General features: G+C 36.3%; 1 protein-coding gene across 2 annotated transcripts; it reads right to left on the reverse strand.

The window, feature by feature from the left end:
- Window positions 1-5,059: 5,059 nt before the first annotated feature.
- Window positions 5,060-8,972, reverse strand: LOC121771965. 2 transcript variants are annotated; one of them, XM_042168879.1, is made up of 4 exons: window positions 8,896-8,972; window positions 6,994-7,237; window positions 6,809-6,908; window positions 5,060-5,097 (listed from the first exon to the last, which is right to left on the reverse strand). In XM_042168879.1, exons 1-4 carry the CDS (start codon window positions 8,898-8,900, stop codon window positions 5,069-5,071), a joined length of 378 nt encoding a protein of 125 aa, XP_042024813.1. In that variant the 5' UTR covers window positions 8,901-8,972; the 3' UTR covers window positions 5,060-5,068. The 2 variants fall into 2 exon arrangements, with proteins under 2 accessions (XP_042024813.1, XP_042024806.1); XM_042168872.1 differs by lacking the exon at window positions 5,060-5,097 and having other exon boundaries at window positions 5,929-6,908.
- Between the last annotated feature and the right edge of the window lie 7,605 nt (window positions 8,973-16,577).

Raw genomic sequence — 16,577 nt, forward strand, 5'->3', positions numbered from 1 at the left:
AAATATTTAATGTTACTAATACTTAAGTGAAAAATATATATTTTAATTACGTTAAATAAAATATAGTATAGTGATAAAATATTTTTAAAGTATAAAATTAAAATTTAAGTGAATTATATCTACCATAAATTAAAGCGAACTCTTGCAAACATCTTTAATAAAAATATTAAAGTAAACTAAAGTAATTTTTTTTTATTATAAAAGCTCAATCTATACGTTATTCAAGTAATTATTGAAAATATTTAAGTGACTTATAATTCAAAAGAAAATGTTTTATGTTGTAAAAATATAAAATCAACTAGTACCAAAAATGTAAATTTTTTTAGCCTGAAAATGTGCTTTTATATATATCCAAAAAAATTGCATGAATGAAGAGGTATCAAAAATGTGATTTCTAGAGACCAAAAATGCTCTACATGACATTTATGGGTTTTTTCAAATGTAGAGGGGTATAAAAGACCTACAGCTACTAAAAATGTGATTTTTAGAGACCAAAAAGACTATAAAATTTTTTTATGGATCATTGATGCATTTTTCGACAGGATCAGAGATTATTTGGATAATTCACTCTTAAGAATATAATTGCGCATTTGCTTCTTTTTATGGTTTACTAAACCATATGCTAATATTTTAATTCTAATACTACTAGTATAGTATTTATTTAACTCATTCAATTTTTTACAATTGTATAAATTTCACTACTATAAAATTTTCGACTTGTAAATTTTATCATAATGTGAACAATTTATATCCATATCACTATAAGAGCATCCACAATGGCGGCGAGCGGACTGGCTAGCCGATTCCCGGCGCTGGCCGGTCCGCTCACCGAACCATTGCAGCCGGCCAACGTCAAATCGGCGAGCGCACGCCGATTCCCGAGCGCTGGCCGATGCGCTCGCCTATAGGCTGGCCGCCATTGCAGGCTCCCGATCGGTCAGTCGATTTTTTATTTTTATTTTTATTTAATTTTCGAAACACTATATACGCGATTTACATGTCATTTTCATTCGTACCACTTGTTTTAACGAGTTTTCTCTCTATCTTAATTTTCATTGGAGGAGGAGTTTTTTTTTAAAATTAATGTAATTTTTTTAAATTAATAAAAAAATTTAATTAATGTACTTTTTTAAATTTTAATATTAGTATTGAATTTCCAGTATCTGTGTCGTAAATTTAATTCCGTATTTTGTGTGATTGTTAATTATTTATTTTTTATAATTTTGTTTATTGTGGCTAGGCTATGGCTGACCTATTGCTTGTCCAGTTGCTTGTCCTGATGATGTGGCAGGAGGAGTTTTTAGTGCTGATGATGTGACAGGTAGAGTTTGTGGCTAGGCTATGGCTGGACTATCTCTAAGAGATGCTCTAATGCTTGTAGAACTAAAAAAAGACCCTTTTGTTGAGAGATTTTGTAGCGCAACTTTAATCAATTGTAAGCAATAGAGTTATTTTTTGGATTTGATAGATGCAACTTTCACATCTTTTTTGACCAAGATTAACTATTAACATTTGGAATTTTGAAGGTATAGAGAAGAAAGGACATCTTTCCAACCTACCAAAACTAGATGTTTAAATGTGGTCCTATGACTCCTATTTGGTCTGGTGAAATAGAGAACAATAATTTCTTTAATTTATTAAATTTGTATAGATCCTCCCTTCCAGGTAGTTTAAAAACAGTGAGTATATATAAAATGGAAATTTAAATTATGTACGGAATAACAATAGAATACAAGTTTGCCTATGCCCAGGGAGGGCCTGGCCTAGTCACTGTGTACATGGATGTTGTATTTTTGTGTAATAGTGGTAGAGAGCTAGACATGAGATGGGACCTCATGTTCACCTATGTTTCTGTGGCCTCTAACAATACCATCACATCATCTCACACTTGGAGGCACCAACCACTTGCAATTACTAAACTTAATTGGTTGTGGAATCACCATGGCCACACACCACCAACTCACACCTTATTAATATATTAACTTAGACGTCACCACGGTTCGGGAATCGGCGGTTCACGGTTCGGAACCACCGGTTCTGGTTCGAAAATAAGTGGAACCGGAACCGGCCCGGCCAAGGATCGGCGGTTCCGGTTCCGGTTCCGGAACCGTGAACCGCCGGTTCACGTGAACCGCGGAACAGCCTAGGTTTGCCCGATTCCGGGCCGGTTCATCCGGTTCGGCGGTTTTTTTTTTTTTTTACAAATTACAACTTTAAAATTGCAAACTACAAACAACTTTAAAATTACAAATTACAACTTTAAAATTACAAATTACAACATAAAAATTAGAAATTACAACTTCAAAATTATAAATTACAAAACTTAAAGTCTTGATTACAATTTACAAAATTACATATTCGAAACAAAGGGGAGAAAAAAGAAATAAAGGAAAAGGACTTGAGCTCAAATTAAATTTAAACTTAAATTTAAAATTTAAGTTGAAATTTAAATTTAAAATTTAAGTTGAAATTTAAGTTGAGATGCCTACGTATCCTCAATGCTCAATTGCATTTTGGAATCAAAGTCCACGTAGTTCTCTTACCTTGCTTACCTATTTGGCTTGATTGGAGGAATTGGCGCCTACTCTTCTTCGTCGGGGAAGTAGTCTTGGTCGGGTTTGTACTACTTGATTGTCCCAATTCGGTTCTTGGTCTCTAATTTCGGCAGAGCACCAATCATCAAGTAACATGGTGGCTTCCATGTTTTGCCCGGTGAGTCTACTTCTTCGGTCGTCCAAGACGTTGCCTCCAACACTAAAGGCGGACTCGACGGCGACAGTGGAAGCCGGAACCGCAAAGATCTCCTTGGCCATTGATGCAAGGATTGGAAAATCTTTCTCGTGTGATCCCCACCATTCTAGGACGTCGATTTGTTGGGGAACGGGACCTCCTTCTTCCTCATTTAATGAAAAATGTGAGTCAAAATATAAATCTAACTCACTTGTCGAATGTGCCATCCTTCCTCCGTTGCTGAAGCCATATAGGTCCGCCAATTGGGATTGAGCGTCGGGGTCATCAACTTGGAAGAAGCCAAAGTTATGTGTTTGACGGGGGGGTCTAGGTCGAACTTGGTGGGTAGTGTTGTACTTGGCTTCGTAATCGTGAAAGAGAGCCCGCAAGTCGAACTCAAAATTTCTTTGGAGGCTTGGGAGGTGGGGGAGGTTTATTTGGAATGTTTGGGCAAGGTTTATGTAGTTGTCGTCGTCTTCGTCAGTTTGCAAAGCTCGGAGTGGTTCAAGATCAATAGAAGTCAAATTGTTGTAATAAAATTCTAAAATTTTGAAAGTACCAACTAGTTTCCACTTTGGATCCAAAACTTTGGCAAGCAAAAAAACAGTTGGGATCTCATTGAAATACTTGAGCCATTTTTCAACCATGTAATATAAAACACACATTAGCTCAAGATTATTTGTGCAATTTTTCATTGCAGTTTTAAAACCAAGTGATATGATCATGCAATGTTCTAAAACACGAACGGATGTGCAATAATACACACCCGATAACTCCATAGTGGCATTTCGAAAACCTTTGAATAATTTAAATAAGCTCATGTTTTGTTCTCAACAAGAAGATGTTAGATACAAATCATCAACAGAGTAAGTTCTATAAAAATCAACTAAATAATCTATATGCTCTAATGTAGATTGCAACATGTCATATGTAGAGTTCCATTTAGTAGACACGTCTAAAGTAAACTTTGTGTACCTTATTTTCTTCGAGTGGCAATACTTCTTCCACGCCTTGCCAATTTGAGGCTTCCAGTGGATCAATGATACAGCTGTAGTAATAGGTTGAATATGTCTTTGCCATAAAGACAAAGCATCTTGTACACATAAGTTTAAAATATGACAAATACATCGTTGGTGAAAATACTTACCACTTATCACCGGGGAACAAGCCGCAATTAAATCGGATATACTTGCGGTGTTGGCGGTTGCGTTATCAAAACCAACCGAAAATATCTTGTTGCATAACTCATACTCATTCAAAACTTGAATAATTAGAGATGCAATTGCTTGTGCGGTGTGTGAGGAAGGAAATTGTCTAAAACCAATTAAACGTTTATTTAAAGACCAACTATTGTCTATAAAATGACATGAAATTCTCATGTAGGAATTTCGTTGGAAAGAATCCGTCCACACATCGGAGCAAATATTAACTTTGTGCCCCAAGGTGGATAGAAATTTTCCAATCTCCCTTTTTTTGTCAAAAAACTGACGGTTGTTAGGTCTTTGAGCAGTAGTGGGGGGGATTCTTTTTGCAGCAACATTAAAAGCTTGTTGCATAGTAATTTCATATTTTCTATCATTAAAAAAATTGAACGGCAAATGTTTCATTGCCGCCCATCTTACCATGGTATCGGTAACATTTTTAGGATCATATTTAAATAGTGGCGTACCTGTTTGAGACGATGAGCCGGAGGGGAAGTTGATTTGGGTTTGGGACTTAGTATGCCCATATTCCACGGGGTGTTTTGTCTTCAAATGCTTATGGAGAGTACCATATCCCCCACCGGTTCCAAAGGGATAGACTTTATCGCAATAGTTGCAATATGCTTTGAACTCACTTGTCTCCACGGTAGTGGTCGGATCATTAGGATTTGAAATTACAACCGGTACCTTCTTGTAATGTTTGGTGAAGATATCGGATTTCAACTTGGGAGGCATCTTCTTCTTTTGTCGTCCTGCGGAAGGAGGAGGAGCATCGGCCTCCTCATCATCATTTTCGCTTACTTGGCCGATGCTAGAAGGGGGGAATTGATGCGATCCATCATCGCCTTCGTCCGACGATAGATTCACATCGTACTCGAACCGCGAAGCCGAATGTGAATGCCCCCCTTATTGGTCGTCGTCGTCGTGCCCGCCGAGGGCAAGTAACATGGCCGCATTTCTATCTTCTTCCTCCTACGAAAATTATACGATACGACTAAGTAAAAATACTAACACAAATGAATTTAATACTAACATAAAAATAAAACACATTAGAACTTACTTGTGCTCGAAGAGCGGCTCGCCTTCCCACCTCCTCCGCAACTTGTGCTCTAGTAGGGGCACGACGACGACGAGTATCACTTTGATCTTGGGCAAGTCCCTTTCCCTGATCACCGCCACGACGAGATGAAGACATGATATTTATGGAAATTCAAAGTGGAGAGTAGAGAGTAGTGTGATTGTGTGAATATGATAACGTGAACAACGTGAGTAAATTATGAGCGCAAATAACGTAAACAACTTGAGAGAATGAGGATGGAGAATAGAGAAATTGAGATTGAGAGAGAAATTCTTATTAACACAAGAATGGGGTGAGTAGAAATGAAGAGGATGGGGGTATTTATAGGGGAAAATTGTGATTAAAAAAAAATCAAATTTTGAAAAATCACGGCGAAACCGCCGGTTTTCGGTGGAACCGGCGGTTTTGAGGACCGTTTGAAATTTCAAATTTTGAAAAATGCGGCCGGAACCGCCGGTTTTGCCGCCGGAACCGCTGGTTTTCGCCGGAACCGACGGTTTTTCAGCCCAAACCGGCGGTTTCCGTCAACGGTTTCTGACCAAACCGGCGGCCGGGGGAGCGGTTTCTGAAAAGGCTAAGAAGTAGGTCTGAAAAGGTGTCGGGAACCGCCGAACCGGCGGTTCGGAACCGCCGGGTACGGTTCGCGAAATATGGGACCCGGAACCGGCCCGGCGGAACCGGCGGTTCCGGTGCCGGTTCGAACCGCCGCCGACGGTTCCGGGCCGGTTCATCCGGTTCGGTTCGGATTGGTGACCTCTATTAACTCAACACACCTATACACTACTTCAACTAGACATACCACTCACTATTTCTTCTCTGTATACAAAGTCTTCAATCAATAGAATCAAGAAGGAGAATTAAAGATGATTGAAAAACTACTACCCCACCAGAAGAAATCAGCGCAAGAAACAAAAAAACTAGAGCAAAGAAACAAATATGCTTCATTTCACAAAAGTTGAGGATTACACTACCGCTACATTATACTCCCTCCGTCTCATCTCAAATGATTAGTAAAGGCCGGGCCAGAACATACTAAGTATCCTGGGCCGGATGAATAGATGGGAATGTGGATGATTGGATCACACATCAAAGGTGTAAATGTTGGGATGTGCTGTGAGGTTGCTAGGCTAGTTATAAATGGCTCTGGCTGAAAGCTAGGAAAATCCATAGCTGGAACGTCAGACAAGCTCAGAGATGATTTAGAGGTCAGTAGAGAAGAGAGTGGAGCCAAATGAAGAGATTCGGTTGACATTTGAGAGTTCCTGAGAGTGTAGTGCAGAGTTGAAGCAGCGGGAGGACACCAGCAGTAGTGAGAAGACTAATGAGATGGGTGTGACGAATGAACCTGCACTTTTGAGCCACAGAGAGGGAGATCCAAAGGTTTACTAAATGCATCCACGGCATTTAGAGCAGTAAATGGGTGAACTAAATTTGCTTCAGGAAGCTTTCCTTTGGCAAAGCCGAGAGAATTTGATAGTTCGATATTGATTGTCGCTGCAAGAGACAAGCTGTTGGGGAAAGCACTGTTATCCCCAACTTGTATCAAGTTTTCTCTAGCAGTAACGTGTTTAGAGGACAATTTATTTGGCAGCCTCATTTCATATGAACCAGAGTTGGTATAGAGACCATTAAGATGGTTCAGGTCTGTCACTGACCCTCGAAGGCCGTATTGCTCGGATCCTGAGCTTTTCTCATAAGTAAGGAAAATGAAGCTCAGCAGAATATAATGAAACATCATCTGATGGACAGCTAGATGGAAGAACACCACTATATGGTTCATTACTCGCTATAGACCCACCAAGATAAGTTCTGAGCTGAGTTGGAAAGGAGTTGAGACGGTCATCACTTATTCCAGTTAATTCAGCCAAGGAAGGTTTTCTTACAAGCAAATCCTTCATCTATATAAACAAGAAACGAGAAGCGTGAACAACAATTTCAACTGCACACACACAAGCTTGACGTATATTGTTTAACTAACCATACCTTTCTGAGCATTTCATTCCCTAGAAACTGAGATTTCTCAGAGCACCAAAAGTAAAAAACCACATCATCTACAGTCCTGAGTAAGAAAGATCTTCTTGAGTTGTCTGCAGAAATCTCTTCCATCTCTAAGCTAGTGCAATGAGCCCCTGAGGTTAATTTTGCCAGTATCTCAATAGAACCATCATCCCCATTAAATGAGATACGAAGGTAAGAAGTAGGTGGTAGTGTGAGACACAAATTTCCTCTGTCCAAGTACACAAATGGAAGGCTCAGGACCAACAAAAATAAGAGATACAAGCACATACAGTTACCACGCTCCATTTCTGTGTTCCTTGATAGCAATGATACTTAGCCAAGATTATTTTATAGCATTAAAAATAATCAAGCAGCGGTTCGATTAAAGAAAACCTCGGTAGTTTTTAAAATTCAAATGGTCTCTAGATAATACTCCCCCCGTCCCAAGGAAGATGACCCCTTCTTGGGACGGCACGGGATTTTATGCATGCTAATTTTATAGTATTTAAAAAGTGAGAGAAAGTTGTTGGGTGTTTAAAAATAGGAGAAATAAATAAAGTAAGAGAGATAAAAGGTTGTTGATATTTAAAAGTAAGAGAGATACAAAAAGTATGTGAGAGAAAATGTTGTTGGGAGTTTAAAAGTATGAGAGATGAATGAAGTAAGGAAGGAAAAAAGATAATTGAGTATTTTAAATATTTCCTAAATAAGAAAGGGGTCATCTTGGTTGGGACGGACGAAAAAGGAAAGTGGGTCATCTTCGGTGGGACGGAGGGAGTATATATTAACTATACATTTTCATCCCTGTTTTCTGTCCACATAAGCAGGCTATTAGCTACACAGTCCAATTTTGTCCAGTAAAAATATCTTCAGCTCTACATATTAACATAAAATAGTCCAAAGCCACAACAACATTTAAGATCCAGATGACAAAACAAATCATTTTTAGCAAATACCAAGACATTGTGAAGGTAATTAATAATATGACAACGGTGATAAAGCATTACTATCTACTAATGTCACAAATGCCATGATGGCCAAACAGCTATAATATGTATAGCAACCACCAAGCGCTAGTATTCTATTCCTGAAATCCATATTCATACTTATAGCTAAAAGCAAATGCAATCATGATAGTTCTAAATACTTCAAATCATTATAAGAGCCTCTTAGTAGATTAAGCATATTCTAAAATTTCGGTCTCCAAAGTACACCAAAAACTTTTACATTTATTCTAGAACATACACATAAAGTGAAAATACAGGAGTGATGGATGAGAATATGTTTGTGTACATATTACAAGCATGCACGTGCAACATCCCTTTCGGACATTCACATAACACAACTTAGAAATAATAGTGAAGGATGGCGATATATATATCACCAGAGCAAAAAACAATGAAATAAAATAGAATGGCCAAGTTGAGACTATAGGTATCAAAGGCAAGTTCAAAACACAATCAGTGCGTAACAAGAAACATCACCAAATAAATTAATATGATGAGCAAGTGAGCGACAACAGAATAACACTTTGGAAGTCAGCACACTCTGCCAAGTCATGGTATTTTCACTTGGAAAAATAAACAATTATCACAATTATTGATCAAAATATAGTTTCATGTGATAACTAGTCATTTCAGAACAGAGACAACATATGTTTTAAAGAGCATAATCTCAATAGAGAAAGCAAAAGTTTTTGGTGAAAGGTGTATGGATTAAAAGCTTCTCAAAAAGTTCATAGGCATAATAACTATTGCAGCATAATACTGGGGCAGCTAAATCAGTCAAATAAAGCATCAAGGTCAACAAACATCACATAGAGTAATCACATAGACAACCCACCCAATAAATTATTGCCAATATGATAAACATATTCAACAGACGCACCTCATACTTATGAATAGTCATATCAAGGTGCAAGCATGTAAGATGATCCAGCATGCAGTTCCGTCTAGAGACAATTAAGAGATGTCTGCAATTAAAGCACAAGACAAATACAAAACCTAAACAAATGCAAGAACCAGACATGAAAATACAACATACTACCCCCTCTAGCCTGTTAGCATGTAAAGAGTGAACTATGTCCAAAATACAATGTAACTAGAACGGCAATTTATTGTGATAAGAAAGCATCAAATGAACACAACAATACGAAGCTTGGAAAGCCGTTTTAAATTTTAAAAAAATCTAGTCTTTTCCATGTAATAAAGTGAATGCACAACATAGAAAAGTTCAGAAAATAAAAACTAGATCAGCAGTACAGTCAATCAACGATGAGCATAAACATAATCTTATAATTACCACAGACCAGCTAGAGTGGACAGCAAAGGGATCACAATAGAGCAGATCATAATCTTATAACTAATAAATTCTGTATTTTCTTGTTTCATGAACATTTTACTCCATAACCCCCTCCCTCCTAAAACTAATTAAGCACACCTCAGTAGGAATGCATCGTTTAAACTTAATTTGAAACTATACCGATAATAGCAAAGGGGGGAAAACCGCCTCACATCCAAATAAGATCGGGTGCTACAATAATTCACAAACATGAACAAAAAAACACATCAATGGAGCAATATAAGAAACTACCTCACAGATGAAGGACATAACAGGGTTCCTTGCTAGTTAATTTTCCCGACGCGGATAAAAACGAGAGGAACACACAAGCACCTGGCAAGCAGACCAACTTCTGATGGCTCGAAATGCTGCTTCAACAGCTATTGGATATTAGATCAGTAGAACAATATTCGAGAACAGAGAGGACTCCGAAATACACACACACACCTCACAGAGTTGCGCTAATAGGCGATCCTCAGCCTCACCGCCGGAGATTTTAAGATTCAACAAAGGCCTCAGCCTCTCATCCGCACGACAAGCCCCCATCACCTGCATGTTCAAAGCCACAAGCCACTGCATATAATCAAAGATGAGAATATTCGGAATAATTGCAATGAAAATTGGTCCCTATATACCGATAGCCGCACCAATGCAAAATACTCCCAGGAATTTGTACGTGAAATATGCGAAAATAGAAATATATACACTAATTCATTAATTTGCAATTATTTGGTTAATGAGACCCCAAACCCTATTCACACATCATTTATTTAATTTTAGGGTTTAGTAGCGGCCTATGCCCAAGGAACAAAACAAATAACGAAAGTAAGAAACAACTCCATCCCGAAAAATCCAAACATTTGGTTTTACAAGGATTTTAGTGTATAATTGATAAATTAAAAGAGATAAATAAAAGATAGTGTATGTAGCAGTGGAGAGTGAACTACACATAAATAAAAGATAGTGTGTAGTATAATGATATATAAGTTGTAAATAAAATTATATATATGAGTAACGTGTAGTTTAACTATTTTAAAATTAGAAAGTTCATATTTCCTCCGTCTCATATCATTACTTGCACTATTCCATTTCGGCTCGTCTCAAACTACTTACATTATTTCTAGTTTAAATTAGAATTAATGTATTTAATTAATATGTTAGATTAAGTTAAGAACTAGCTCCTTTATTAAGTTATGTTTCATTACATTTAAAATTATAATTTAATTATACTAAAAATTCAATTCCAAATTTACGGTCTAAAATGAAAAGTGTGAGTAACACGGGACGGAGGAGTATTTTTCAAGGCTGGATTGATAATGTAAAATATTGAGAATTGAATAGGATAAAAAAACCTCTATTGAAGGAGGATGAAGATTTTACAGAAACCCTAGATGTGAGAGGGAAGAGAAAAGAGAGAGAAATATCTTTAATGACTACATTTTTATTAATTGGATCATACAAAATACAATGAGATGCCTTATATAGGCTGAAAAATAAATGCTAAACAAACTAATTAATCCTAAACAATATATTTCGATTTTCCAATTCTAATAGCCTCCCTCAATATGGAAGCAAGACAATTACTACCATCTTGACAACAACATCACAACTAAACAAACTAATTAATCCTAAACAACACATTTTGATTTTCTGTTGAAGAAACTGCCACAAACCAGACTTGAAAATCCGGCATCCGCATCCTCGACGGAAGAGTGTGATATTATTCAGCAACAACTTCATGTTAGTCACCTCCATCTCAATCAGTATCAGAAGCATTTTTAATCACAATAGATCAGGAGCATCAATACCAACATATAACCCAAATTAACATTATTTCCCTACAACTTCAAAGATGTATGACCTTCTATCCATAAGTATGTTCAAAACCACACAATCAAACTAGGATATTCTCATAAACACAATGAGAAAAAGGCTAGAGAAAAGATTGAGATATTGCAAATTTTGAAGAGAATGTAGATTGGAGATGAAACTGAAACAAAAGAAAAGAAAAAAACGGAAACAGATTTGATGAGAGAAAGAGTGCACATTGGAGATTGATATTTCATATCCATAGAATCCTATTTCAATCTTTGAGAACAGAGAAAACCGAATTCAATCGGAGATTATAATTGAGAAACAGATTTGATATTTCATATTCATAGAATCCTATTTCAATCTGTGAGAATAGAGGAAACCAAATTCAATCGGAGATTAAAATTGAGAAATAGATTTGATATTTCAGATTCATAGAATCCTTTTTCAATCTGTGAGAATAGAGAAAACCGAATTTCTATCGGTGAAATCAGAGATAACCGATTTAGATCGGTGAGAATACAGAAATTTCAATGAGAAAAAAAAATCAGATCTGCGAGATTCAAATCAACTGATTCAAAAATTGAAATGAAAAACGGAGATTGATGAGAGAAAATTGAAAAACTTAAGAGGAGATCAAACACTTTTTCCACCGGAGGTTAGTCGACCGGAGAACTCTCCGGCAACAAATCAACACGATTGTTCATTATGAACAAAGAGAAAATAGATCAGGAGATAAGAGTGATATGCGGAAGATTTTCTCTGATATCATATTAGAAATGAATCACTTACCCCTTAAAAGGCCTTATAAGGGGATGATTATCCACACTTATATAGATGAACTAGGATCATCACCAAGTCGATGTGGGACAAGAATTAAGAGTTTTAACACGCCCCCTCCCGTGCGGGCCGGAATGACACATCGGACTTCCATCACGTGGGTAGGCAAGAGAAGAGATAAAGAGATAAATCCATCATCGACTTGGGCCCGCTCTAATACCATGTTAAAAATGGTGAATCCAATCGGATAGAGAAACCTCCATTGAAGGAGGAAGAAGAAACAACAATGAAGATGAGAGAAAACGTCGATTGGGGGAGAGGAGAGAAAAGAGGGGAATTTTTTTATTGACTACATTTTGAAAGTGTTGACTATAATTTACAATAATATGCCTTATATATAGGCTGGATTAATGCTAAACTTACTAATTAAAAGCTACTAATTTATTTTAATTTTTCTATTTCAATAGCCTCCCTCAAGATGGAAGCATAACAAATGCAACCATCTTGACAAAAACACCAAAAATCAAACAACAAAACAACTACAAACATAAAGTTTTATTCTAACTTCCCCTTGGAATATCCATCTTCAACATTTGTAAGTCATCCACTTGCTGGAATTGGAGTTGTTGCCATCAACAAATGCAGCATTTATCTCAAGCCAGTTTGATGTTCCTAAGCCAATAATTGCTTACAAGTTTCCAAAAATTGATCTCAACTCCCCTTAGCAGAGTAGAGGGAATCAGAGACCTCTGTATCTGAGTTCAACTTCTTCTAATTGCAGATTGTTCATCACAATATCAATCCTTTTCACTCCACAAAAATTTAGAACCTTCCAAGCTCATCACAATTAATCCATACAATCATCAAAAGTTAGAAATAGAGAGAGAATCATGACCATATTCCACAACACCAATAGAGAAAAATGAAAAGGAGGAGAACAGACTTGACCGGAAAAAAAAAACAAATAGAGACGGAGGAGACAATCGAAGAAATAGAAACAGTGGATTCATCCGACAATTTCATCGGTGAGAATTGAAAAAAAATCAGAGAATCATCCGATTTTGAGAGAGAGAGATATCAAACAAACATCCGAATTAATCGGAAAACAGAGATAGATCTGAAAACATATTCAGAAACTCAACAACAAATTTGAGAAACATATCTCAAACAGAAACATCAACCGATTTTAACCGGTAACTAAAACGAGAGAAACTTGGATCATACAAATCCAATGAACAAAGGATGCAGACTTGGATCATACAAATCCAGAAACAAAGGATACAAACTTGGATCATACAAATCCAATGAGCAAAGTTAAAAAAAACGAGAGAGAAAACAGAGAATGAGAATGAGATTGAGATTGAGGAACAGATTTGAGATTTTAGATCGGCCGAAGAGAGATAACTGAAAAACTTGGAGCACCGGTGAGAAGACGGAATCCGGTGGGAGACTTGGCAGAAAATTGTCACGAATCAAAATCACCAACCCTAGCTCTATGAAAAAAAAACAAAAATAAAAAAACAAGGATATAAGAGATAGAGATAATCAGAGGTGCAACGAATTTGCGCTCTGATACCATGTTGCCATGTTGAAAATGGAGAAACAAATTGATGAAGAAACCTTGGAGAAGATGAATTGAAAGAGAAAGAAAAACTCCCATTGATATGTGAAAATTGAGAAAATCGTCACGTAAGAGAAAGATGGGAGTAAAAGGTGAAAAATCTTTATTGACTACATTGTGAAAATTGTTGACTGCTCCATTGAAGGAGAAAGAAGAAAAATGGAGAAACCATCGACTAGAGAGAGTGAGAGAAAAAAGGAAAATTTCTTTATTGACTACATTTTGAAAGTGTTGACTACACCTTACAATAATATGCCTTATATATAGGCTTGATTAATGCTAAACTAACTAATTAAAAACTACTAATTACATTTTAATTTTTCTATTTCAACAGCCTCCCTCAAGATGGAAGCATAACAAATGCAACCATCTTGACAAAAACATCAAACATCAAACAACAAAACAACTACAAAAATCAAGTTTTATTCTAACTTCTAACTTCCCCTTGGAATATCCATCTTCAGCATTCGCAAACTATCACTTTGTTGGAATTGAAGTTGCTGCAACAACTACAGGTGCAACATAAAAGTCTCCACTCCACCAAATGCAGAAAAACTAAAAATGATCTCACTCCCCCTTAGCACCAGACATGGTGAGTGTGAGTAAGCTTCACAGATTCTTCTTCACCAAATTGAACATCAGGTCCTCCAGTGACTTCAACAGCCACAACTCCAGCCACAAGCTAGGCACACCATCATTTTAACCAACAATTTCCTCCCCTCCGATCCATTACACATCAACAACAAATAAACAGAGGACGAGGGGCTAGAAACACCATTGCTCATAGACTAACAAAGGAGTTCTACATATCAACACCAACTCTCAATATGAACATAGATACAAGAAGGAGTAGCCTCTGTATCTGTGGAAACAACGTGCAACAACACCGACAACATATCCTTTCGCCATATCCAAGTTACTCAACCACACTACTTGCCTTCCCATACAAATTTCAAACAACATGCTAGAGAATGGAGATTTGCATATTGAAGCAGACTTATCAGAAAACAAATTGAAAAAGAGATGGAGAGGACAATTGAAAAAAAACAGAGAATCATCCGATTTTGAACGAAGAGAGATATCAAACAAACATCCGAATTAATCGAAAAATAGAGATAGATCTGAAAACATATTCAGAAATTCAACAACAAATTTAAGAAACATATCTCAAACAGAAACATCAACCGATTTTAATCGGTGACTAAAACGACAGAAACTTGGATCATACAAATCCAATGAACAAAGGATGCAAACTTGGATCATACAAATCCAGAAACAAAGGATACAAACTTGGATCATACAAATCCAATGAGCAAAGTTAAAAAAACGAGAGAGAAAACATAGAATGAGATTGAGATTGAGGAACATATTTGAGATTTTAGATCGGCGGAAATTTCAAAGCCGAAAAGAGAGAACTGAAAAACCTGGAGCAGCGGTGAGAAGACGGAATCTGGTGAGAGACTTGGCAAGAAAATTCTCACGAATCAAAATCACAAACCCTAGCTCTATGAAAAAAATGAAAAATCAAAAAACAATGATAGAGGAGATAGAGGTAATCAGAGGCGCGCAGCGGATTTGCGCTCTGATACCATGTAAAATATTGAGAATAGAATAGGATGAAAAAACCTCCATTGAAGGAGGATGAAGATTTTACAGAAACCCTAAATGTGAGAGGGAAGAGAAAAGAGAGAGAAATATCTTTAATGACTACATTCTTATTAATTGGTGACTACAAAATATAATGAAATGAGATGTGTTATATAGACTGAAAATTAAATGCTAAACAAACTAATTAATCATAAACAATACATTTTGATTTTCCAATTCTAATAAATAAGAAAGCAGTTGATACTTTTCAAGGAAGTGGGAGGGAGTACGTTGGATTATGAATATATCTAAAATTAGGATAGTAGTGTTTGATACTCATTCCATTCCGTAAAACGAAGAAAGAGCAAATGCTCATGGACCCGATATACTATTAAGTATTATCACATAAACTTATGGGTTTAAGTTTTTGGACCCAATTGGAGCAAAAGTTGGGCTTAAGTAATGCCAAACTCAAACAAAAAAATTGTGTTTTATTATTTCTCTTTTTAATTAGCCGGAGACTCATTCCTCAATTCTTGTCGTAATTTTGGATCAGTCACAGTTCATTTTCTGGAAAAAGAATTATATGTTCTAATATTAATCATGTCAAAGAAGCCTAACACCCATAATTGGTATTACGATACACATTTTAATCAAATTCACACTTTACGAAGATATAAAAATGTGTTTTAATGTATATTTAAAATTAATTCTATTATCTGATTTCTTTATAAAACTTCCCCCATCCACCATTAGGAGTTTCGGTTCACTTTTGTTATAAATTATAGGTAGACGCCACATTTCACTAACTCATTCCGCTCTCATTTTATTAATGAAATTATAGCAAAAATGGGTCCAACATTCCATTACATTTTCCCACTCACTATCATTCATATTTTTAAAATCTGTGTTGAATTCAAAAGAGACTCTTGTTGGCGAACGGATGAAGGAATTATTAAGATCCATATAAAGTACGAACAAACAATATTCATCTTTGTTACAATTTGTCATTTATGAATTTGATTAAATATGGTTTGTATTGAATATGGGGCAAATAAAAGTACGAACAAACAAACAAAATCATTGTTTGTTACAATTTGTCTTTATGAATTTTATAAGAGTGTTTGTCTTGAAAATGTGGGCAAATTTTCATAACATGTACTCTAAGGGCGTGTTTAATAGGCGTGAATACCAGGATAACTGACTATTTTCTGGTCTACACCCACATTTGATAGCATTGTTGTTCATACTTTGTGGCCCTTGAAAATATGCCAGGCCTGCCCAAGAAACTATACGCGAAGAATACAGAAACCTTTTCCGCTTTTTCTTCAGCGTTTATTTTCTGCATTGGAGTATGTGTCAGGAAATTGATCATCATTGTCTAAATTAACCTTCCTAAAATTCAAAATTTTAGGGCATCCTCCAAAAT

Source organism: Salvia splendens, chromosome 2 (genome assembly GCF_004379255.2).
Source record: "Salvia splendens isolate huo1 chromosome 2, SspV2, whole genome shotgun sequence".
NCBI lineage: Eukaryota > Viridiplantae > Streptophyta > Magnoliopsida > Lamiales > Lamiaceae > Salvia > Salvia splendens.

Coding starts and splice junctions, on each gene's coding strand:
- LOC121771965 (XM_042168872.1), bottom strand. Junction 6,909..6,993: donor GGAATGAAATGCTCAGAAAG/GTATGGTTAGTT, acceptor TTGTTTATATAG/ATGAAGGATTTGCTTGTAAG.